This window comes from Nannospalax galili, unplaced genomic scaffold (assembly GCF_000622305.1).
Source record: "Nannospalax galili isolate Female #2095 unplaced genomic scaffold, S.galili_v1.0 scaffold1199, whole genome shotgun sequence".
Classification (NCBI taxonomy): Eukaryota; Metazoa; Chordata; class Mammalia; order Rodentia; family Spalacidae; genus Nannospalax; species Nannospalax galili.
This window is the reverse complement of record NW_008342713.1, coordinates 214,207-239,842: the sequence shown is the minus strand read 5'-3', so window position 1 is coordinate 239,842 and position 25,636 is coordinate 214,207. Positions and strand designations below refer to the sequence as shown.

The window sequence follows — 25,636 nt, the reverse complement described above, 5'->3', positions numbered from 1 at the left end:
GAAATTTGGGCAGAGGCAGCCAGCTCACCATACAGTAAGACAGAATACAAAGTCCTGGCTACAAGGTCACGTTCAACCAAGCACTCTTCTCACCTGCAGCTGGCCCACCTGCTGAAGTAATGGGTGGGAGGAAGATCCCTGTCACCGGTATGGACACTGCAGGCTTCTGCTCCACTTGAAGAGGCTGCTGAACCTGAAAAGTGATTCCCTCTTCTTCATCCTCCTCTAAATCTGAGATGTGATAGACAACATCGTTGGGCATCTGGGTAAAGCCTTTAGTAATGACGCCTGGTCTTGGATCAAGAATGGTTCCCAAGTTTGGTTGAGCAAGCTGCTGCCAATGATGGAGAGTTTGTGATCCTGAACATACAAGTAAAAGAGGTGTGTATCATATTCCTATGAATCATAAATATTAAAACAGAAGAAAGAATGATGAGAGTAATAGCAAGAATGAGGGAGATATAATACTACTTGCTTTTGACATTGTGTTAAAATTTGCAAATACATTAATTTTATGTGTACGAATATATTGTCTGCATGTGTGCAAGTGCACTTGTGTCATGCTATGCCCAAAGAGGTCAGAAGGCATCAGATCCCCTGGAACTGGTACAGGCAGTTGTTAGCTGCCATGTGGGTGCTAGGAACCAAACCTGGGTCCTCTGCAAGAGCAGTCAGTGCTCTTAACTGCTGAGTCATCTCTAGTCCCTAAATTTGCAAATTTAAGTTCTTTGTGGAAGACTTGACATGATGTTGAAGGTATGAAAAATAATCTATTTCCAAAAGTAATCTTTAGAAAGGACATCTAAAAAGAGGAGAATAAAACACTCTTACCAGGAACCAGGTTCACAGGCAGGAAGAGAAGGACAAAACTCACTTCAAAGGTGGGGTGCATTTTCCCAGGTGGAAAACCCCAATATTCATCTGGTTTGGTTTATCAACTTGAAAGCCAAAAGCAGGCTCTTAGGTTGAAAGGAAACTTCAAGTTCTAGAAGCTTCTCTGTGCACCTCTCTAATTGTTCATGACTGTCCTTTCTCTGGGCTCACAGGGAGAATAGGAAAAAGGTACTAGAGAAGAGTGACACATCCTCTTGTGTAGCCTATGGGACTCTGATGAATGACCATCCCACAAGCTTGTACTAGATGGAACATCTAATTGTGTCACTATGGTCATTTTAGCATAAAAACTGCAACTCTCCAATACTTCCATCAAACTAAGTTATAGAATCATTGAGTTTGATAAGACCTTGGGCAACCTATTCAAGAATTATTCAAAGATCATCAATATTCTATAAATCAAGACATTTATTTTGAATTCAAGTTTAATTTTAGAATAAAAACTGAACTGAAGGGGCTTAAGAGATGGCTCAGCAGTTAAAGAGCACTGGCTGCTCTTGCAGAGGCCCTGTTCCCAACACCTCAATGGGCACTGTACAAACATGGTACACTTATGTACATGCAGGCAAAGCACAGGTATACATGTGTGTGTGTCTAAGTCAACACTTCTCAGGTAGAGTTCTTTTTAGGTGGAGAAGTACTCTAGGTCATTTTCATTTATCACACTCTATTTATCTTACCATGGAAACTACTATCAATGACATTCCTTAGAAAAGTTAGGAAAAGGTTCTTCCCTTCCCTCTTCTATTGTTATTAAGATATCAGAAGAGAATAAATGGCTAACGACAGACAATGCAGAGCTCATCATTCATTACTCTATACAGCACTATCGCACAAACAGTCAATACGAGGATGACAAAGTTCTTGTACACACAATTGCAATTCCAGGAAAGGAAGTCTAATAAGCCACATGGCAAGGGGCTCTTCCCGACTTATTACCTTCCAGGGGCTTGACAATTTGTAATTTTTCTGGCATAAAGCCTCGAAGGCAACTGGTGCTGCTGAGGTCCGTGATCTCTGACTGGTCAGTGCAGAGAGAAGCAAGGCTCTCCGTGGGAGTGTCACAACTACTAACTCCTCCTTTCTGGTTGGCCAGAATCTGGATCTTTCGTTCCCATTCTTCGGCGAAGAACTGCTTCTCACTTAAGTAGTTCTGTCTCCGCAGGTTAAGGCGATGCAATGCTGCAGCCAAATCACTGTCTCCAGCGGGTCCTGGGAGGCTCATGGCCAGAGAGCTCCTATGAGAATCATACTCAATGATTAGACTGTAAGGCTGTGAGCATAGTCTAGACCTTTGCATTCCACAATGGCAAATATTCGAGTGAATATCCAAGAAAATAAAATGAAGTATTTTGTTAGTATTTTATTTTATTCTCTATTAAATGAAATACAGAAATATTAACAAAATCATCAATACTACATGCCATTTTTATAGGTCATCCATCTCAAATTACTTCCAGAGAGGAAAAAACTGTATTTTGTAGCTATGTTGTGTTTGCTAACTTTTCTATTTCATTTAATTTATGCAACTACAGATGTGTTCACTTTTGTGTTTGGGTGAGGTAGTCACAAAAGGAAATATACTGTATTTCACTGAATCTGTCATTGATTGCAAGAAGTACCATTGTTTTGTGTACTATGAAGGAAGAGAAAATGCTATCCATCAGGCTATTATTTGCCATTAGTCACAAAATGTAATTACTTAAAAAATATGAAAGTGTGATCATGGTGTGGTAGCACATGCCAGTAATTTCAGGAGGCTGAGGCAGGAGGAGCATGAGTTGTTGCCAGCCTCTGCTACATAGAAAGATCAAGGCAGCCTGGGTACATATCGAAACTGTCTCAACAAACAAACCACCTTCCTCCCCCACCAAAAGAAACCTAAAACAAACAAAAAAAAGGTGGAAAAAAATTTGTTTTGGTACACAAATTTCTGCACAAATGTGCAGAACACCTAAAGGAAAATCAGAATTATGTAGTATTGCATTTTCAGAGCTCTCTGATGCACTTTTTTCACTTTCTGACACTTTACAGCTCATATAAAAGGAGTGATTATAGTTGCCCTTAGCCCTGTAAATGAATGCACATAGACCTCTCTTAACCCAACTGTGTGAGGATGTAGGTATCACCACTGCATGACAACTGCCAGAAGCAGAACCGCCATGGGCACTGTGGCATCATGCTGGGATGTGAGTATGTGAATTTGCTATGCTAGCACCACAAGAAGTGCAGAACCATGGCCATGACCTGTGTTTCTCACCCTGGAACTTCTGCCATGTCGCTCCTCTGGTTCAGGAGTGTTTTGTCCTCTGTTTGCTGTACACCAGATTCAAAGGGCTTTGCTGTCATGATGACGCTTGAGCGGTTGGAACCTGGGATGGGTAGCAGGGTTGGGACTGTGACAGAGCGGACCCGTGTGTCATTGGCAACTTTGACAGTATCAAATACCCGTTTCTGTTGGGCCCTGTCAAAAGGGAAGAATTCATTACTGTCACTGCCAGCCACTAGAGTACTTCAGAAGAGTTGTGTATGTACAGAATTAGAAATAAAGCCACCCTGAACTAGTCACCAAAGTCTGGGAGAAACTGGAAACACACTTTAAGAGAACTGTCTAGTGAAAGAAGGCAATCTGAACAGGAAGCAGATTTACTACTGAACCTCACAATACTTACCATTTGGATTGTGGTTTTGTCTTCTCTCTCCCCCTGAGTACTGAGGGAGCAAACGCAGGATCTCACCCTGCTAAGCAAGTGCTCCACCACTGAAGCACTACACTCTTGGCCCTGTTCCTTTTCAATTTCCAGTCCAGTGGTTCAATAATAACACTTGTGATGTGTACTTACTTTTGTTTAAAGACAGATTCTTCATCCAAACTTAGCTTTTTACGCATGGTCCCTTCAATCTCAGCTGCCAAAGATTCCTAAGAAAAAAAGTTTGCTATTCATAATTATCTTTAAATTAACTAAAAGTCTCTATAAACCTGTATTTTTTGTTATAAGAAAATGAAATGTGGGGCTGGTGAGATGGCCCAGTGTGTAAGAGCACTGACTGCTCTTGCAAAGGACTCAGGTTAGGGTTCCAGCACCCTCACATGGAGGCTAACAACCATCTGGCAACTCTAGTTCCAGGGGATCCAACACCCTCTTCTGGCCTCTGCAGGCACTCCATGACATGAGTATACTTACATACAAAACACTCACAGACATAAAATAAAAATATATAAATCTTTTAAAGGCAGCAATGGACAAAAGCAACATGATAAAGAGACAATATTACATGTGTAGAGACTCAAAAGTATGATGGGTTACAGATCAAGGGGAATAGGTGAATCTGTAAAACATTTTCTTCTTTGCAATTTCTAACCTATCAATCTCTGTGAATTCAAGGCCAGCCTGGTCTACATAGTGAGTTCCAGGCTAGCTGGGACTACAGGGAGACCCTGTCTCAAAAAGACCAACAAAACAAAACAAAACTAATTAAAAAACCAAAATGCTGGGGATGTAACTCAGTGGTACAGCACTTGCATAATATGTATGAGGCCCTGAGTTCAATCTCCTACATTGCTAAATAACTTAAAACAAACAAACAAGGGCTGTATGAGATGGCTCAGTGGGTATAAAGGCATTGGCTGCCAAGTCTGCTGACCCAAGTTTGATCCTTGGAAGCCAAAGAATGGAAAGAGAAAATTGATTTCTACATATAAGTACACACACACACACACACACACACACACACACACACACTAAGTAAATGGAAAAAAAATCTTGGTAAGTGGCACATGGTGGGCCTAAGAAAGAATAATCCAACTGAAGTAGTGCTATGGAACACAGATCAAAATCCAATTTCCTTAGAGTTCATCTAGCACATTGCAGTAAGTTTAGAAGGTCATCTGTTAAAATAAGTAAGAGTGCTAAAGATGTAGATATACAAATTAAGGCCCAATCTTGAACCCAGAGACAACAGCAAACCATGTTCTCTTTTTTAAGATATTTTATGCCATCATAAGCCAAATCACACTCAGGAAAATAGAATCTAAACTTTTTTTTCCTTCTTTCCTTCTGTGGTGGTTTGAATGAAAATGTCTCCCACAGGCTCCAAGTATTGGGACATTTTGTCCCCAGATGGTGGCGCTGTTTTGGGAGGTTTCAGAAGGTGTGGCTATCCTGGAGGAAGCATGTCACTGGGGGTAGGCTTAGAGAATTCTTTAAGCCTTGCCAATCTCCAGTTGCTCTCTTGTTTCCTGTGACTGCTGGAAGATGTGGCACTTAGCTTCCACTCCTCCTCCAGCCACCTCGGCCGCAGTGATAGACTGTAATTCCCCTGGAACTGTAAGCTCAAATAAACTCTTCCTTTTATAAATTGCTTTGGTTAGTGTTTCTATCATAGCAACAGAAAAGTGACTAATATTCCCTCCCTCCCTCCCTCCCTCCCTCCCTCCCCTTTCTTTAAATACATGGCATCGCTCCCTGTTTCTTACCCCAGTAAAAGCTCCATAAGACTGAGAGAAGTAGAGATGAGCAGCAGGGCCAGATCTGCTACGAAGTTCTTTTATTTCTTCTTGGGATTCATGCAACATGCCCAGACACTCCATGTTTCTGTCTTGTAACTCATGCAGCTAAAAGAAAGTAGTGCACTTTATCATCTTCAAGACAACACTTGTTCATGGTTTTTGAAAAGGTATTAATTTTATTCAGGAGGCTAGCAGACTGTATGAACATCATTTCAACAATACAAAGATTCTGAAACAAACTAAGCAAAGAGTATATTTATTTCAAGTTACCAGGATTTGAGATATTTTGGCCAAAACTATATAAAAACATGACTTCCCCAAACCTAACATGTGTCAGAGACAACCAGAACTGTTAACTCAACATTTAATGCCTCATATCCAAAAACACTGCAGAATAATACAGTAGCTATGGTCAAGTTGAGTTAGTACAATAGCAGTTTTTTCCTCTTGGGCATCACTCTGAAGTCTTTAAGTGACAAGTTCAAGAGTCTAGAAATGGATATATTTGATGTTCTCCCCCTCTTGTCTGAAAACCTTTTATAGCAGATACACACGTTTGGGAAAAGAGGATATAAAGTTCAGAATCTATTTTAACTGAAAACTTTCCTCAAGTCTAGCATGTTGTAGCAGTCTTTAGAATCACAGGGTTAGTCATGGTCATTTAAAAAGTGAATTCTAAACTGGGGTAGAGGGGCACACACCTGCCATCTCGGACTCAGAAGGTGAAGGCAGGATAATCTCAAGTTTGAGAATAGCCTGTGCTACACATGGTTTTTCAGGTCAGCCCTAGACACATAGTAGGGCCTTGTCTCAAAATTTAAGAGATAATAAAATAAGAATGTACATTCTAGGCCCTCACTTGACCAACTGAATTAGAAACTTTGGGTGGTACCTTGAAATCTCCATTTAAAATCTGCTATTCTAGTGAATCTTCTGAATGCTAAACTATCATTGAGTTATATCTAGAATATTTAGGTAGACAGAAAGAGATTTTTATTATTTCTCCTGACACATTTGGACAAACACTTTCCATTAGAAATGATCATGTTTCAAAAACTGCTGGGTTAGTGAACATATGCTGTTAAACATATCCAATGCTGAATTGAAGACCTAGATACAAACCTACATAGCTACAGTCACCTGATTTTTAATAAAGATGCCAACAATACATACTGATGGAAGAAAAACAGCCTCTTCAACAAATGATGCTGGGAAAATAGATATCTAGATACAGAACACTGAAACCAGACCTTTATCTCTAACGCTGCACAAAAATCTACTCCAAATAGATCAAAGATCCTAATGTAAGACCTGAAATTCTGAAACTGTTCAAGTGAAAAGTAGAGAAAACACTTCAAGGTACAGGCACAGGCATGGACTTCCTGAATAGGATTCCAGTCACTCAGGACACTGACAGGTTGGACCTCATGTACTTAGAAAGCTTCCTCACAGCAAAGGAAATAACTGAATGAGGAGACAGCATAGAGAAAAGAAAAAAATCTCACAGAGGACTAATATCTAGAACATAGAAAGAACTAAAAAAAAAAAATCCCTAGACAACAAGGAATCAAACAACCTAATCATTAAAAGGGCTAATAAAAGATTTAGCAAAAATGGCCAACAAACAAAAAATATTCAATGTCCCCAGCAAACAGAGAGATGTAAACTTAAACTACATTGAGATTCTATCTCACCCCAGTCAGGATGGCAGTCATTAAGGAAACAAAGAACAAATGCTGATATGAATGCAGACAAAAGTGAACCCTTATACACTGCTGATGGGAATGTACACTAGTCCAGTCACTATGGATGGAAATCAGAATGGAGGTTTCACAAAATACTAAAACTAAATCTATCATATGACCCAGCTCTACCACACCTAAGTATTTACCTAAAGGACTCCAAGTCAGTCTATCACAGAAATCCTTGCAAATCAATGCTTATTACAGCACTACTCATAATAGCTAAATTATGGAATTAATCTAAGTGCCCAAAAATAAAGGAATGGATTAGAAAATTTGGTATATACACACAATGGAAATTTTTTCAGCCAATAAAGAACAAATTTATGTTGTTTACAGAAAATGGCAGCAACTGGAGATGATATTAAGTGAAGTAAGCCATTTCAGAAGACAAATATGGATTTTTCTCTCATTTGTGGTTCCTGATGGTGTACAGATATGTAAAATCATGTGTGACATGTAAGTGAAAATGTCTAGGGATGAAGGGGACTCATGGGGAGAAGGCAGAGGTACAAGTGGGAAAATGCCAATGTAAAATATACACCTGTACAGGACACATTTAAAAAAAAGTATATATTTTTATTTTATGCATATGAGTGTTATGCCTCCATGTGTGTAAGTGCACCTGTGTTGTGCAGTGCTGTGGAGGACAGAAATGGGTGTGGATCCCCTGGAACCAAAGTTACAGATGGTTGTTAGCTGCCATGTGGGTGCTGAGATTTGAACCTGGGTCTTCTGCAAGAACAGCCAGTGCTCTTAACCACTGAGCCATCTCTACAACCCCAACAGAACTCTTTTGAGAAGTTCTATATTTTTATTTAAAAAAACATTTTATTCATTATTATTTTTTTGTGTGAGTGTATTGCCTGCATGTATGTAGGTGCACCCATGTTATGCAATGCCTGAGGAGGTCAAAAGAGGGTGTCTGATTCCCCTGGAATTGGTATTATCTGGGCACTGGGACTTGAGCCTGGGTCCTTTGTAGGATCAGCCAGTGCTCTTAACTGTTGAGCCAGTTAAGAGTCCTGAATTTTTAAAGAATCTTATAAAAGTCAAAAGTTTTTCTCTATTGATCAAGAGGGATGCTGCCATTATTATCTTTAGAGACAGGACTTGTAAAATGCTTTATTTCTTAGATCTCATAATTTCATCTCCATTTTTTTCTGTTATTGTTTGCTGTTATTTTACAAATCTGCTAATTCCCCTTTCATGATTCTTGCAAAGATGAAAGAAACTCTTCCCTCTCCACCCTACCCTCTGCCTCTGAATTACAGAAGATAAAGGAAGATTTCACTACCTCCATTGTCAGCTGTCGCTGGGCATCTTTGGAAGCTTGTAGGTGAAGTCTTAGTTCTTCCTTCTCAATAACATGCTGACAACATATTAAAAGAGACATGTAAAACATTCCCATATACAGCGTAATTATTGCCTTTCTTTTAAAGACACACTGAGTTCCTCTCTGGAGAAAAGTCTTAGGGCCTATAAAAGTGAATCTTTCAGAAGCCAATTAAGAGTAATAATATAAGCAGAAAACAATATCCACACAATGTTCAGAGGGTAATGAACATGAATTAGACAAAGACACCAAAACTTTCTTAGGAAAATTTGGCCTATTCACAAAGAAAAAGTGACTTGAAAGTAATTATTAACGACATTTTAGCAAAATAAGAACATTAGAACAGCGAACATTAGAACAGCAATCAGAACACAAAACAAGGCATTTAAAAGGGGCAGAGACCAGGTTTACTTTCCTCAGTGCACTGGCACCTAGCAGAGTACAGTACATCAGACCAGTACTTAACAAATATTGTATGAACCTACTTCTTTAAGCTTGTGCTGAAGGTCTACAATCTGAGATAACAAGGAAGAGATCTCTTCTTGGTATCGAAGCAGTTCATCACTCTTTCCTGACAATTCTTCAGTCATTCTAGACATCTGAGCATTTGTTTCACCTTGGAAGCAAAGTAAAAATTTAAAAATCAATATAAAAGTAGGACAAGATAGCAATGATAGCTTGTAGGTCAAGTTCTGATTCATAGTAAGCACTGGGTGACTATGAATAGATTAATCTTGAACATAAATTAGAAAAATAAAGATTTCCCTAAGATAACCTAATACTGGGAATTGAATAGGAAACAAGGATGCTAATGAAATATGAGATAGAGCTAGACAGAGATAGAGGTAGAAAAAGAGAGACAGAGGGGGACTCACAAAGACAAACTTGGTAACAATTTTCTTCAAACTTCTTTGTAAAAATATATTTGTGTCAATCTTTATGAAGGACAAAAGAATAAAATGAGAGCTAGGTGCAAATGTTAAGAGGTAATTTTACATATGTCATTAAGAACTCTTCAGGGACATAAAGTTCCACAAGCAATAAAAATCAATCTTAAATCTAACAAAGGAACACTTTCATAATGGAACAGTCACATCTATGACAGAAGCAGATGAAGCCAGTGAGATGTTTCTGTGGGAGAGAGGCTTTCAGGGATATCTAGCAAAGTAAGCAGGGCCTTACTCACTCTAGACTCACTCTTACAGCACACAAACACACACAAAACAGATCCTTTAGAATCTGATTTGGGAAATCTGTATTATAGAAGGCAAATTGGACATCCAGACATAAGCAGAAAAACTATTTTTCACTGTCACATAAAACGTTTAAAACTGACAGAAAGCCTCCTGCATTTCAGAGATGGCAGGAAGGGGAGGAAGGGGGCAGGAGATGGGACCCGAGTCAGTTCTTTATTAGAGTGTAGAAGGCAGATAATAGAGATGGAGAAGATTCAATCATATTCCTCTGGTTCTCTACTACTCTGTTGCTCTAAGTATCCCATTTTGAGACCCACAGATAAATTCAATTGATGTGACATTATCATACTGTCTCTTTCATCATAAAAGGCTATACATTTATAGAATAATTCAGTATCTTCTAGTGAAACCAATCTTTTTTTCTTGATTTGATAAGAGCTAACATTACTTAAAATCAAAATATATTCCTAACTTTGGCATATCACCTCTTCTCATTGACTACTTCTTCAGCAACAAAATGAGAGCTTCATTTTCTTTTTCTCTAAAATGCCATAGCTTATTTGTAAACATTCAGGTCTTTCCTTAATGATTATGGCAATTTGAAGCAGATAACTATCTTAAAAATAGCCATAGTGCCTTAAAACTTTTGGGGGTGGGTTATTTATTTCTATTTTATGTGTATGAATATTTTGCCTGGATGTATGTAAGTGCACTGCAGGCATGCAATGCCTGTGGAGGCAAGAAGAGGGCGCTGGGTCCCCTGGAACAGGAGTTAAGGACAGTTGTTAGCTGCCATATGGGTGCTGGTCCTCTTCAAGAGCAGCCAGCGCTCTTAACCGCTGAGCCTCCTCTCTAGTCCCTAAATATGGTATCTTAATTAGGGTTGTGGGCCCAATGTGATATTCTGATTTTCAGGAACAGTTATGGTTTGACCCTCAAAGCTTGATTTCTGGAGTGGTGGTGCTGAAGTGGCGGAAGCTCTTTCAGGTGGAGCATAGTGGAAGGTATTGGGTCACTGGGCATTGCCTTTGAAAGAATTAATGCTGGTCTCCCCAAGTGGGCCAGTTCTCTAGACAGCAAGTTGTGGTAAGCAAGCCTATTCCATGCATTTGGCCCCTTATGCACATACTCAGCTCCTCTTCTGTTTCTCTATTGTGTTGTAAATCATCCAGGGGACCTCACCAGGATGCCAGCACTATACTGTTTGGACCCTCTATCCACAGAATTGTGAGCCAAATAAACTGTTTTATTTTATAAGTTACTCAGTTGCCCCATTGGCAAAGCTGATGCCAGAAAAAAAGTTACCCAGTTGCAGATACTTTTAGTGGCACAAAAACAGACTAAGACAATAATCATTTAAAATTGTTTCTATTGAAACACTGATCTAATTTCTGAGTTGGAGATATCCTACCAAACTACTCAAAAGCAGAACTGTTACTTACGAAGTTCTTTAACACAGTCATTGACAAGCTGCTGTTCCTTCTCTTCATAGGTAAAAGTTTCTGTCTTTATATGACAAGCCTTCAAGAAAAAAAAAAATCAACGTGATAATACCGTCTAATGACTCTGAAGTAAAAACTACAAAAAGCTTTGCCATTAAAGATTAAAGTTCATCACTTACAATGGAAACAAAACAAAACATAACTAGAAAACTCAACAACCTGTCAAACTTTATCTGTCATAATAAATGCCACTTGCTTAAGTAGGATTTCCTTGATTCACTCCACTTTTAAGCTCATAGAAATTTGTAGTTTTGACATAACTAATTTCACAGTTGAGTTTCCGTGTAACCCCACAAGCTGTACATGCTATCCTGTGGCTATTCTGTCAGTCAATGTGCTGTTATCATTTCTCAGCAGGCCTTGGTAACAATGGAAGGCACATATGTAATTGGAATGTTAAGCTATATTTCATCTCAGTATTACCTAGACTTGACCATACAGTGTTAAAGAAAATGAGGAGGAAGCTGAATGTACCTTGGATCGCAGAGCCATATTCTCTTCTTCCAGTTCCTTGAGTTTTTCCTGCAGCATGTCCAGTTGCAGCAAACCTTGAGACAAGCTGAAGGACTCATTGAAGCGAAGAGGTGTTGAACAGTTGGAATCTGTTTCACTCTCCTCAGAAGCAATGGAGACAATTCGAAGCAATTCGTCCTTCTTGGACAGCTCATGCTGAAGCTGATTAACCTATATATAAAGTACCAATGAAAACATTTTGCATTGCTTACATGCAATAGAGCTTCTAATTCATGGAACAACTGCTTTTTTTTTTGGTCAGGAAACAGATTTTATTAATTAATATCTTGACAAAAATAAATAATATTTCAATGTTGGGATCATTAGTAATTTCTTCAAAAAATGAGTCTGAGTCAGTATATTTATATAATATAGCCACACTAAGTACTGCATTGAAGACATGACCCTAAGAATATAGTTATTTTATTCTTTTTAAAAATATTTTTTATTATTTTTATGTGTATGCATGTATTGCCTGCATGTAGGTAAGTACACTAGTGTCGTGCAATACCCGTGGAGGTCAGAAGAGGGGGAACAACTGCTTTTTGACCTTAAAAATTTCCCACAAAATCAGCTGCTGAATTTGAATGTCTACAGTAACAAGTGCTAAAAAGAGAGTAACAAACTCTAGGTATTTCCTAAACTATCCTCAACAAATATGGCTTTTTCTAGAGTAGGAATGACAAAAGCCAAGCTTCATACTCTAAAGAATTTTATTTATTATTTATTTCATGTGTATGAGTATATTGCCTGTATGTAAGTGAACCTATATCGTGCAATGCCTGCGGAGGTCAGAAGAGGGTGTCAGAGCCTCTAAAACTGGAGATATGAACACTTGTTAGCTACCATGTGGGTGCTGGGAACCAAACCTGGGTCCTCTGCAAGAGCAGCCATTGCTTCTTAACTGCTGAGCCAACTCTCCAGCCCCCAATTTTTATATTTTATAAAATAGTAATATAAGAAGAACAATTTGGGGCTGGAGAGATGGCTCAATGGTTAAGAACACTGGTTGTTCTTGCAGAAGACCTGGGTTTGAATCCCAGCACCCACATGGCAGGCCAACAACTGTCCGTAACTCCAGTCCCAAGGGATCTGACAGCCTCTTCTGACCTCCGCAGGCATTGCATGACACGGGTGCACTTACCTACATGCAGGCAGTACACACATATACATTAAAAAAAAAAAAAAGATAATGATATACTTGCAATATGAAACCAAACAAAATGGAAGAATCTTCACAGTTTTACAGCAGAACCCACTTCAAACACCCAATGGCTTGAGCTCAATGGCTTGAACTTTTTCTCTGTCCCCAGTAATGGGGACTGAATAGGGGCTTCTCTAGGTCTCTGTCTTCCTTGAATTCACAGAGATCCACAGACCTCTGCCTCCCAAGTGCTGGGATTAAAGGCATATGCCACCACTCCCAGCTTTAAAAAAATTTTTGAGATAGGGTCTCTCAATGATTTGTCCAGGCAGGCCTTGAACTTGCAATCCTCCTGACTCAGCCTCCAAAGTAGCTGGGATTACAGGCCTGTGCCACCAGGCCTGGCAATGACTTGTGTTTTTAACCTAAAATTATGCATATCTTCCCAGCAGGGATGAATGTATTTCTAGAAAATAAACATTTTCAACACAACGGACCAAATATATTCATAAAATAGAAACAGTATCAGATAGAAAACAAGCTATAGAAAATTTGAAATTTAACCATTCAATATGACAATAAATTAGTTCTTATTACAAACATTTATTGATAATGGAATAAATATATCAAAAATGTTTTTTCTTTGCCTTTTGGTTTCTAAGATGTCTGTATATATACAAATATATTTGAAAATTTTTTTCTTTGACTTTTGGTTTCTGAGTAAGATGCATTTGTACATACATCTATATTAATACATATTAATATATATTTAAACATTTAAGCTGGGTGTGGTAGCACATGCCTTTAATCCAAGCACTCAGGAGGCAGAGGCCAGCCTGGCCTACATATTGAGTTCCAGGTCATCTGGGCCTACAGGGAGACCCTATCTCAAAAAACCCACCAAACAATATAGCCACACACAAATGGTAAAAAAATTAGACTCTCAGTAGGGTTCCAAAGATACAGACATTGAATATAGGCTTTAAGGTGACTAAGAGTCACACAAGCGCTCTTCTGTATATAACCTTTCATTGCTCTACTGCTTAGTTCAGTGGCTGCCAACAAAGTTAATAGATACTGGTGCTATTTACCTATTATCGACATTTTAGGGATATCCAAGAAAATAAGTTTCTCCACTACATAAAAATTATTTCCCACTGTGATACTAGGTCAAAGGCTTACTTGATCAAAGGCTTGTCCCAATTGTTCCTCCAGAGCTTCATTCTGCTCAGACAAGACATGGTTCCGCTTTAAGAGAGCTTGTCCAATTCGAGCAGCTAGCTCCAGATCCCGATCTCTCTGTTAAAACACCAAATATACCTTTTAAATATAAACAAAATTCGATAGCATATTAGACTTTCTACAGTGAATTTCCCTAAAGTTAAAAGCAATCTCCTATAAAGCATGGATATTAATTTGATTGCCCAGATACCACAAATAAACACTGGGCCAGGCACAGAGGTAGTGTTTAATAAATATTGGTCAAATGGATGACTACAATAGTTCTAAATGCAACTTTAAAAAAAGTGACTTTTTCCTAGGAGAGGGAAGTCAATTAGCATTATATCCACTCACCCACCCACCCACCAAAAACTTCAAAACAACGAGCTTCAGGAACCATTCTACTTTGGGATGTCAGCTGGTATGTCACTTGTTCAGCTGTAACAACCTTACACAAAACAATCCAGAGTACAGATTGGTCATCATGTTTTACCTGATAGTCAATCCAGATACATTCCAAATGCTCCTCAAGTTTTAGATTTTCATACTGAAGAAAGAGAAGAGCTATTCATACCTCTGCCAGGAGATGTGTGACCATGTCAATGTCATTGTAGGTTCTGGTCATCTGCTCCACCCTGTCTGTGCCTAGAACTAAGACAATTAACTTTTTATAGACTTTAAACACATCAGAAAATTTAAAATACTCATAAAAATGAAAAAATACTAATGCCCTACCCCTAAATTCTTATCGAACTTATTCAGGAGAGTAAAAATATATGTGAAAACAGAGAAAGGATAATTATGTATATGAGGTTCAAGATATGTATCAACCATTATAAACAAAATGCACAGTTAATACAATAAATTAAGGTATCAAGTGATCACAAGTCACTCATGTTTTGACTATTTCCTTTGCCCTGGGAAGATAAGAAGTTTGGTGTACTCTAACTGGGAGCTGGGAGGAAGGATTAAGTTACCTATTTCTTTTAAATGTGCTAAAGTTACTGAGGAGTTATGCTGCTATAAAGGAATTTAATAAGAATTGTCTTGTGATTGACTGTAGATAATCTCTACCACGTAACCTAATGTAAAAAAGGAACAGGACTTATAGAGATTTTTGTAAATCTGCTTTGAATAATAAAAAAAATCCCTTTAATCTGGCAGTTTCTTGTTATGTAGCTTTCAGCTCTACACATAGACTCATGTTGAGATAGTGTATGTGTAATGTGTACAGGAGAGACCTAACTGTGAGGTGTTGGTCAGGATAGTCCAAGAGACTCCCCCAAATACACAGGCTATAGCCATAGTCCTTGACTGCCTCCTAGAACTTACAGGCAAGACCCCATTGTTGAAGACAGGACATACTTCTGATACAGGATTGGGAGCAATGAAACTAGAACTGACCTGGAAGCCACCTCCCCTGAAGGTTAGCTCTCATAGATTTGCAGAGTACTACACAAACTGCTAAGGGAGAGCATCAATTGATGGTCCAACCCCAGCTTTAATGCCTAATAACCACATTAATGACCAGCACAACAAACAACACTGGTGTAGTAGTGGCACTTTTACCTTAGGGGTAATCAACAGCTACTTAATTGGACTTACAGCCTCTGTGTGAGGAAACTCTTGAGTTAGGTACTGTAAACCTAGTTGGAGAGGTCATAAATCTTAGAGAAAACTCCAAGGCTGTCACATCCCTAGGCAAATGTAATTTCTTACTATGTGTAAAATATGGATCCTTATATTTACAGACAAGTATCTGAGTCACTATTCACCAAAGAAGCTTCTTTCATAACAGATGGAGATTATTACAGAGTTCCACAACTGGTCATACACAAAGATTGTCTGTGAATTGCCCAAGCCTAAGAGGCACATCTACTGTGTAACCTCTATACCCAAGGCTCGTGGAGCATAGAACAAGAGGTAAAAAAGATACTAATGCAGTTCTCAAGCCTCATCAATGAAGCTCCCTCATGCAACAGAGGGCCAGGAACACAAAAGATCGTAAATGGCCAAAGCATAGAGAATAAGAGTCTGCAGAGTGTGGGTCCTTAGACAGGACTCCTGTATTAAACTCCACCCACCCAGAGCTTAGGGACCATTGTGGAAGAGGGGGTAGAAAGATTGGAAGAGACAAAGAGGAGGTACATGACAATATGAAAATCAGGAGAGGTTCCTGGAACCTTGCTCGTATGAACCTACAGCAATGGCATCAGCATGCACAAGACCCATGCAAACTCAAGGAGACAGAAACCCAGCACAGAACTGTGGAAATGGACAGCAGGCCCCAATCTTAGTCAAAGAATTATTAGCAGCTGATTACTGCTGGGTGAGGAAGAGCTGATCTTCTTTTTTTAAAAAAATATTTTATTTATTATTTTTGTTTTATGTGTATGTGTATTGCCTGCATGTGTGTAAGTGCACCCGTGTCATGCAATGCCTGTGGGTGTCAGAAGAGGGCATCGAATCCCCTGGAACTGGAGTTACGGACAGCTGTTAGCTGCCATGTTGGTGCTACGATTCGAATCCGGGTCTTCTGCAAGAACATTCAGTGTTCTCAACTGCTGAGATATCTCTCCAGCCCAAGAGCTGATCTTCTTAAAGGGAGGGGTTCTAGATAGGCTAACAGGATCCCAGTGGATGAATCTGCACCAAGGGATGTCTGGGGACACTAACTTGACATGATAGGCCTTAACACAAATGACAGAATATATGAATTCCAGTTGTTGGGGGGTGGCTATAGGACAGTGCCAGTGGAGAAGGGGGTAAAAAGATGATTAAGATGTTCTGTATGAAATACACAAAATTTCAATTAAAAATTTACAAAAATAGAGGAAAAAATTCCTTTAAGCTTAATTGAAAATCCTTTACTTAATAAAATAACCATCACAACAAAATCTCTAAAACACATTGTATGTCATATTATTACTTGCATAATTCAAGCCCAGTATTTCTGTGCTTCATACATTCAGGAATCATCAATGTGGAAAGGAAAGGGATAGTTCAGTATAGCGTGCTTGCCTGGCATGTGTAAGGTTCTGGGTTCAGTCCCCAGCATTGTCCAAAAACAAAAAAAGGGGAGGTGGGCAAATATGACTCAGATGATTCCACACTCACACTAATGATGCCTAAAAAAGAGGGATGGGGCTTGAGAGATGGCTTAGTGGTTAAGAACACTGGTTGTTCTTACAGAAGACCTGGGTTTGAATCCCAGCACCCATATGGCAGCTAAGAACTGTCCGTAACTCCAGTTCCAGGGGATCCGACAGCCTCTTCTGTCCTCTGCAGGCATTGCACGACACAGGTGCACTTACCTGCACACAGGCAATACACACATACACATAAAATAAAAATAATAAATAAAATATTTAAAAAAGAGGGATCATTGATTTTTAAGCATATTATATTAAATGCTATCTAGCACATGGATTTGTGTTTGACCAAGGCTGACTTTGTTTGCTTGAACTGTGAAAAGATAAGAGGCTCTGAAGGAAAAAAGTTGAATTCATGTGTTTTTAGTAACTTTCAACAAACCCTCTTATCCTCCCCGCTCCATCTTTTTTTTTAGCTGAAGATCAAACTTAGGGTCTCATGCTTTTGAGGTAAGCTTTGTCTTTTTTGAGATTCAAATTTCATATTTATATCATGGAGGTGATAAGATGATCTCACACCACTGTTAAAAGATTTCAAATGTAAGAATCATATTGAATAAGAAAGTATTCAGTAGACAATATCACATGACTGTTTATAGCTACTTCTTATGTATACATACATGAAATGGTTTGATTTTTACATTCCCTGTAAAGATTCACAGAAGTTATCAGTAGCTATTATGATTTAAATCATTTACAGGGAAACCATTGGCTTCCCTTTTATCTAAGCCTTTGATGTTCCTTCCTAGCACAACTGCCTAAAACAAACCTGGGAATAACCTACAGCTTAATTATTAATAAAGGCCTTATTCCTCATTAAAAGTAAGACAAAATGCTGGGTTAGGAAATAGTTGGAACAAGGTTTAAAGTGAAAAATACAAATATTAAAAAAAATCCAGAGGTAAACGTTTTACTCAAAAAGAATTTATAAGTAGAGAAACTATCTCCATCATTTAACCATAGTGATAAAGAAAGCAGGCATTTGGGTCTAAGAAACAGACACAATTTAAGTGAGTAGCATAGCAAGGACAAAGATGAGAAGATTAAGGAGGATCCTAAGGTGAGAGGGTCACGTATACTTCTGGTCTCAGTAACACATTTGGGAGAAAATCAAACCATTATATGTGATCTAAACTAATTATACAAAACCAGCAGTGGCTGCAAAACAAAGTGTAATCCAGAGCAGTAGTTCTCAGGTCTGGATTTTGACTCAATCAATAAGGAGACGCACTAAGACTCTGGCAGATTTCTAGGCATTCCTTGGTGCCAAGGATGAAAATTACCAATCTGGGCCTAGTAAATACCCAATTTGTTAGGGAAACCAAGAAACTTAGGTAAAATCAGTTTTTACATAGATAATTTAAAAGATACATGACAGTTTATATTACATGGCAGATCAGAGTTGAAGATGAAGTAGAAGATTCAGCTTCCAAAAAACTATGTTAAGGATGTATTAAGCAACTATAAACTGTAAGTCACGATGAAAGGGAAAGAAAAACAGAGCACTCAAACAATTAGGAAATGTTCAGAATAAAATAGGTTTTTGAGGAAATATAAATGCTTATCATTTGTTTTACTACATAAATTTAAAGCTGAAACTTAAGAAGTTATCTAGCTTAAGGAATTTTTAAAATATTATTTATTTAATATAGCTTAAGGAATTTTTATTAAAAGAAATTATCTGTTGTGTCCAAGACCACAAAGCCAGCTATTAATGTCAAAGTTGAGATTTTAATATATAAGTAAACTTAAAAACACTTAATTATAAGAAATAGGTAAAACTATAACTCTCTGGTTCTTACGATTAATGTGAAATAGTGTATATACTACCAAGCCCCAAAGACTGGGCCAATTAAAAGAAAGCATCTATCAGGGTGAATGGGGTGGCACACACTTGCAACCCCAGCACTTGGGACAGGATAGAAGAGGTTAAAGGCCAGCTTGGGTGGCATAGCAAAACACTGTCTCAAGCAAAACAAAATACATATTTATGCATCAGGGAGCTGGTGAACATTTGTGTGTGTGTATGTGTGTGCACGTGCGTGCATGTATGTGTGGGTTCATACATGTACATGTGTGTGCAGGTGCACATGGAGGCCAATGGGCAATCTTGGCTCATATGTCATCTGTTGGGTAGATGTGTCCTAGGAAGCTAGAACTGAACTCACAGAGACTCAGAGGGGGCAGGTCTAAAGCTGAGAGATATTGAGAAACGCTGAGTGCACTGGGTAAAAGGGGAAGGGTAGTCACCATTTTGGAAACAGAGTGGGTGAACGGGGGAGGGGGGGCACGCGGACCAAGCATCGTTGGTGGCAGGGATCTCAAAGCTTAGTCAAAATATAGAAAATGGACAGTGAGAGTTTATGCCTTTGTAAGCTACCCTTTCCTGGATGTTATAAACCATGCTAAAACCCAAGTAGACTGTATTATGTCAGTTTTGTCATTCCGCATTAGGACTGCGAAACCTAGGAGTCCCAGAGAGCATGAGGGTCTCTCAGGAGTGAGAGGAATTTGGCATGACACCATCCACCTCTCATTGGCCTGGTAGGCTAGACTAGCTGGCCACTGAGGTACAAGGATCCACCTGTTTTCACCTCTCCAACTGTGGGTTTACAGGCATCACCACACCATACCTGGCTGCTTTTTAATGTGGATCCTGGGGGGCTGAACTCAGGTTCTCATGCTGGCAGGACATATACTTTACCGACTAAGCTATCATCCCAGTCCCTGGGAAACATTTTTTAAGAGATCACTTATTTTTATTTTATGTGTATGTGTGAGTGCCTGCATATATGAAGGGATACCACGTGTGTCCCTGTGGAAGACAGAAAAGGGTTTCAGATTCCCTAAAACTGGAGTTATGGATGGTTGTTAGCCACCACATAGGTGCTGGGAACCAAACCTGGGCCTCTGCAAGAACAGCAAATGCTTTTAACCACTGAGCCATTACTTCAGTCTCGCTAGCAAACATTAAAAAAATTATTTATTATATTTATTTTATGTGCATGAGTATTTTGCCTGTGTGCATGTAAGTGCACCCATGTCATGCAATGCCCACAGAGGCCAGAAGAGGGTGTTGGATCCCCTGGAACTGGAGTTACAGAAGGCTGTTGGCCACCATGTGGGCGCTAAGAATTGAATCTAGCTCCTCTGCAAGAGGAGCCAGTGCTCTTAACCGCTAAGCCATCTCTCCAACCCCCTTGGTAAACATTTTTATAGAATAAGTTTGCAATGTGATTTCTAATATTTTATTACAATGTACCTGAACAATCTAATGTTTCTGAAAATATGGGGGCATTAATATATATAAGCAGTTCCCTACCCTTTACTGTATGTTCTATATTACAAAATTTTACATCAAATACCTCAATCTCACATTATCATGAGGATAAGAAACATCAATGTTAAGTATCTCAATGGTACACGATTATTCTGTAATATGACTTTTCTAAAATTTAGAAAACCACAACTTCTGAATTTTAAAAAGAATTCTAAGGGCAGAGTGCTTACCTAACATGCACAAGACCCTGGGTTCAATCCCCAGCACAGCATTAATCAGGTGTACATGTCTACAACCCCAGCACTTGGGGGGGGTGGGGGGAAGGCAGGGGGATCAAAGTTTAAAGTCAGCTTAGATATATGAGACCTTGTCACAAAAGACAAAAAAATACTGTAATAGCGAGTGACAACTACAGGCAGGTCACATAGTTTCAACTCTGAGGATGTGGCTGCAGCCCCAGCAATATAATACAGAGAACATTTCTATAAAAACTGCCTTAAAAGAACTGAGATGGCACAAAAGGAGACTGATGTCACACAGCACCCAGGGCAGACTTTCTAAGGGGAAAATCTTTCGAAGGACAATTTTCTCAATTCTCCCAAAGACAATACAAAGGTAGTGTATAATACACAGTTCATAAGATACTCTATTATTAGGGTATATGGCATTATTCTCATGGAAATGGTTGGAGGTGTGAAGTGGTAGATTGTAAGCTAATGCTTTCTAAACACTATCAGTGATATTTCTTTTCCTGCCAGTACAAGTTAATGATTTCTGAGGGCTGAGTTTCAGAAAATCCATACTTATCAATGCAAAGTAATTTCTTCCAAGTGAATTCTCTGTAAAACTGTATACTTTCCCTAATTCTCCTTGATTCTTCAATTCCTGTCACTGTCAATGACAATTCTAAAACTTGAATGTGCATCAGCACCATCAGGAATGTTAAAACAGAGTGCTGTGCGCTATCCTTGAAGATTCTGATTCCACAGGTGGAATGGGGAAGGAGCCAAGAATTCATACTTCTAACAGCATCATGAAAACAAGCACCTTAAATAAAATGTATATAGTTAATCACCCTCACCCTTTCCTTCCTGTGTCTCAAGTTTAGAGAGTAGTATAGGTAATCTTTTATTCTCAAAACCTTCTGAAAGGCAAATTCAGGTTTCTATTTTTAACCTTTACATAAACTAAAGGTTCTGATTGTATGGTTTATGTGGTGCTTCTAACAGCATCATGAAAACAAGCACCTTAAATAAAATGTATATAGTTAATCACCCTCACCCTTTCCTTCCTGTGTCTCAAGTTTAGAGAGTAGTATAGGTAATCTTTTATTCTCAAAACCTTCTGAAAGGCAAATTCAGGTTTCTATTTTTAACCTTTACATAAACTAAAGGTTCTGATTGTATGGTTTATGTGGTGCTGACACATACCTTTAATCCCAGCACTTGGCCAGGACTTGGGAGGCTGAAGCAGGAAAGTGATGTCAGTCCAGGCCAGCATGGGCTGCAAAGTGAGCTTGAGGCTAGCCTAGAATAAACAGAAAAAAAAAAAAAAAAAAAAAAAAAAAAAAAAAAAAGAAAAAGAAAGAAAAAAAGAGAAAAGCCTTGGAATGACTTGTTCTGCATGTTAAGACACACTTTTTGAGTATTTGTGTGTGTGTTAAGGACAGAATTGGAATTAGTTTTTGTACCCACTCACTGTTTTCATGTTCATTCATGTGAGATGGGCTCTTAATCTCAAATGCCATCAATGATTCCCTCCCAAACATATTTTCTTTGCCAAAGCTCTTTCAATATCTTTGTGTTCCATAAGGAGAAGAGCCTCTATTGGTGCCACCTTTTGTTTTTTGTTGAAATTAACTTTAGTGAGCCCAAGTATCTACTAACTTGCAAGGGAAATAGAGATAGGAGGGGCTGAAAGTAGCAGCAGGGAGCTGAACCCCAAGACAGCTTGCCCAGAGGATGTAATGCTTGTTCAAGGCCAGAAACCTCAAGGTCTTGGGGGATTTAAAACCAACAAACAACAACAACAACAACAACAACAACCACAACAACAACAAACGTCTACATAGTAAGTTCCAGGACAGCTGGGGCTACAGGGAGACCCTGTCTCAAAAAGACCAGAAACAAAACAAAAAGAAAAAAACAAACAAAAACAACAACAACAACAACAACAACAAACCCCACAAGTATAGGCAAAGGTGAATGCTTTCACTTTTTTTTAATTGTTGAAGTAAAAAATAATACCATTAGATGAAAAAAATAAGATAGTTTTCCAGAGCCTCTAAGAATGGACCTGCATTAAGTTTTAGATGTTTCCCTTGAACACTGTGGTTTATTTTACAAGAAGTCTTCTGGAATATTTCTGCCCTTCCTCTCTAGTCCTTTCTTTAAAATCCATCCTAGTGACCCTTCTTTGAGAAGCTCATGCTCACATCCCTGGTTGTATCTTTCTTTCTGAACACATTTCTCTTAACCCTTGTGCTTAAAATTTATATGAAAAATCTCTTAATATACTCTAACTCCGCTTTTAAAAAAATCCATCCTAAAAGTGGCTCCATTTAAACCATGATCCTAAAACATTTATTTAGCTATTGTTCCACACCCTGCCATAGCAGCCTACAGGACAAACAAGGGACACAATATCAGTTTATCAAGTTAAATTTAATCTGACAAAATTTCCATTTGTAAGTCAGGGGTGGTGGTCTACACCTTTAAACCTTTAATCCCAGCACTCAGGAGGCAGAGGCAGGTGGATATCTGGCAAGGGAGTGAGCCAGGGCTACACAGTGAGACCTTATCTCAAGCAACCCAAAAACAAACAAAAAAATCCAACTTCAGTTTGATAGTTCTCACAAATTTTTAAATTTCAGGAATAAAAAGAAATGATAGTACAAATGGTTTTTCTTCTAAAATAATTTTCCAGAAATTATTCTTTTAGTTTCTATTTAGTTTTAGTTTCTTTTTAGAAATTATTTTTTATTTATTTTGATTTTATGTGTTTGAGTATTTTGCCTGCATGAGGGGCACCCTTGAGTGAAATGCCTGGAGAGGCCAAAAGAGGGCAGAAGATCCCCTGGAACTGGAGTTAAGGATGGTTGTTAGCTACCATGTGGGTGCTGGAAACTGAACCTGGATCCTCTTCAACCACAGCTAGTGCTCTTAACCACTGAGTCATCTCTCTAGCCCCATAACAATCAGTTTCTCAAACTAAAATCTTAAAGACAATCTTGAGAGCCTTAACTTAATTCAGCTATTTAAATCATTAAGGGCAGAAATACACCTTTATTTGAGCATGTACAGGTTGGCAAGATGGCTCAAAGGGTTAAAGGACTTGAAGCCAAGCCTGATGACCCGAGTTCTGTCTCTAGAACCCACACGTTGGAAGGAGGAAACCAACTTCAACAAGTTATCCTCTGACCTCCACATATACTATGGTGCAAGTATTTCCCCTCCCCCAACATAAATTAATAAATGTAATTTTAAAGAAGCCACAGAAATGCTCACTGGGAAAATTATAAAAATTTCACACATATATCAATGTTGAATCCAGAGACTTTTATTACATATTCTAACAGCTACTAGGTACACAACATTTTTATACTGAATAGGTAAATGAATGAAATAAAAAAAGTTCAGAAAGCAAGAACAAATAAAACTCAGCCTTAATGCAGATTTTGAAGTAAAATCAAATGGAAATATGTCTCTATATTTTGAAGTTTAAAAATTCTTTAATTTAATTTTGTCATTTCTGACAGCCTGGAATAAAACAGATCTACTTCAGGACAAACCTGGCACAGCCTTTCATTCTTTATGGATCCTTGAGTAAGAAGTAAAGATTGCTACATAATGCATTTTGTCTTGCATGATTATGTGTACGCATACCTGCAACAGCTGGTGCTCAGGTAGGGGAGGCAGCATGATCAGGAGTTCAGGCCAGTTACATAGTGAGTTTGAAGTGGACTGGGCTACATAAACACCCTGTCTTTAAAACAGAAGAAAAGCTACTTATGTTTCTAAGAACTGTGCTCTTTAATGAATTATAATTCCTGTGACCACGTTTAAAAAGGGAAGATAGGAGCCAAAAAGCTAATGGCAGAAGACACCAAGTTACTGGGATAAGAAATGTCAACATTATATAACATATTTTTTTTCACTACTTTTTGAAAAGTTCTCTTTCCTACTCAGCCTGAGGAAAATATGAAGTAAAAGACAAAGGAATTAGAAACTCTTATGTATGTTTGCAATAATTCCTGCTCAGTCATACACATGGTAATGGTTCTTCACTCAGACATAACAGTTCAATCATCTCTCACTGTTAAGTCAGTTTGAGTTAAAGTAAGCTACTTTCAAGGTTATTAATGCCAAATGTTTTAAAAGGCAATAACCAAGACACCCCTGATCTTCATTTCCATGGACAAACTCGGAATGGGTAAAATACTTACTCATGTAACGGAAAGTCTCTTCAGCAAGGACTGGAGAGAGGGCATCAGATGCATTCTGCTGCTGGTGTGAAGACTGTGCCCAGTCTTGATTTTCATACAGAAAGAGAGAGTCTACTCTTAGCTTATATTGTGGCAGCTGTTCTTCTAGCAGGTTCACCAGCTCAACTTCAGGGAGGTCCTCATTGGAGCAGACATCTGAAAGGAGGGGCCATGAAAATGAATCCAGTGTAGTTCAATTTACTAGCTACAGTGAAATTAGCTTTTTGAAAGTAAAGAAACCAAAGAAATGTTAGACAAGATTATTTCTCCACTGATTTTTATTATTCTAGTACTATAGTTAGTCTTTTTTATTTCTTTAAAAAGAGAACTTTTAAAGTAGAGTATCATACAACAAATTTACACACTGTTTAAAATACATTGATTAGTAAATATAATAATGTTTTTAAAGTTTAAAATGAATTGAAGCAAGTTTCTTATTTTCTCCCTTCAATCTACTTACATAGAACCCAAGTACCTCAGTTCATATGCTAGGGGTGGGAGTGAGGGACATGAAACAGAGAGCAGAAAAAAAAATTTATAAGGGATAAAAATTATATTTTATTGCCAGGCATGGTGGTGCACGCCTTTAATCCTAGCACTCGGGAGACAGAGGCAGGCGGATCCCTGTGAGTTCAAGGCCAGCCTAGTCTACATAGTGAGTTC

General features: G+C 38.5%; 1 protein-coding gene across 4 annotated transcripts in view; it reads right to left on the bottom strand.

The window, feature by feature from the left end:
- The window catches only part of Trak2 (trafficking kinesin protein 2), a 72,956-nt gene that overhangs the window by 7,912 nt on the left and 39,408 nt on the right, over positions 1-25,636 (bottom strand). For all 4 annotated transcript variants that reach the window (XM_008838770.2, XM_008838771.2, XM_029566268.1 and 1 more), the window contains 12 exons: positions 24,935-25,129; positions 14,633-14,709; positions 14,020-14,136; positions 11,655-11,864; positions 11,121-11,199; positions 8,968-9,098; positions 8,444-8,518; positions 5,372-5,509; positions 3,738-3,814; positions 3,155-3,358; positions 1,834-2,132; positions 94-360 (listed from right to left, as the gene is read on the bottom strand). In XM_008838770.2, the coding sequence (XP_008836992.1) occupies positions 94-360; positions 1,834-2,132; positions 3,155-3,358; positions 3,738-3,814; positions 5,372-5,509; positions 8,444-8,518; positions 8,968-9,098; positions 11,121-11,199; positions 11,655-11,864; positions 14,020-14,136; positions 14,633-14,709; positions 24,935-25,129 (1,869 nt within the window). The remainder of the gene's footprint in view (positions 1-93; positions 361-1,833; positions 2,133-3,154; positions 3,359-3,737; positions 3,815-5,371; positions 5,510-8,443; positions 8,519-8,967; positions 9,099-11,120; positions 11,200-11,654; positions 11,865-14,019; positions 14,137-14,632; positions 14,710-24,934; positions 25,130-25,636) is intronic.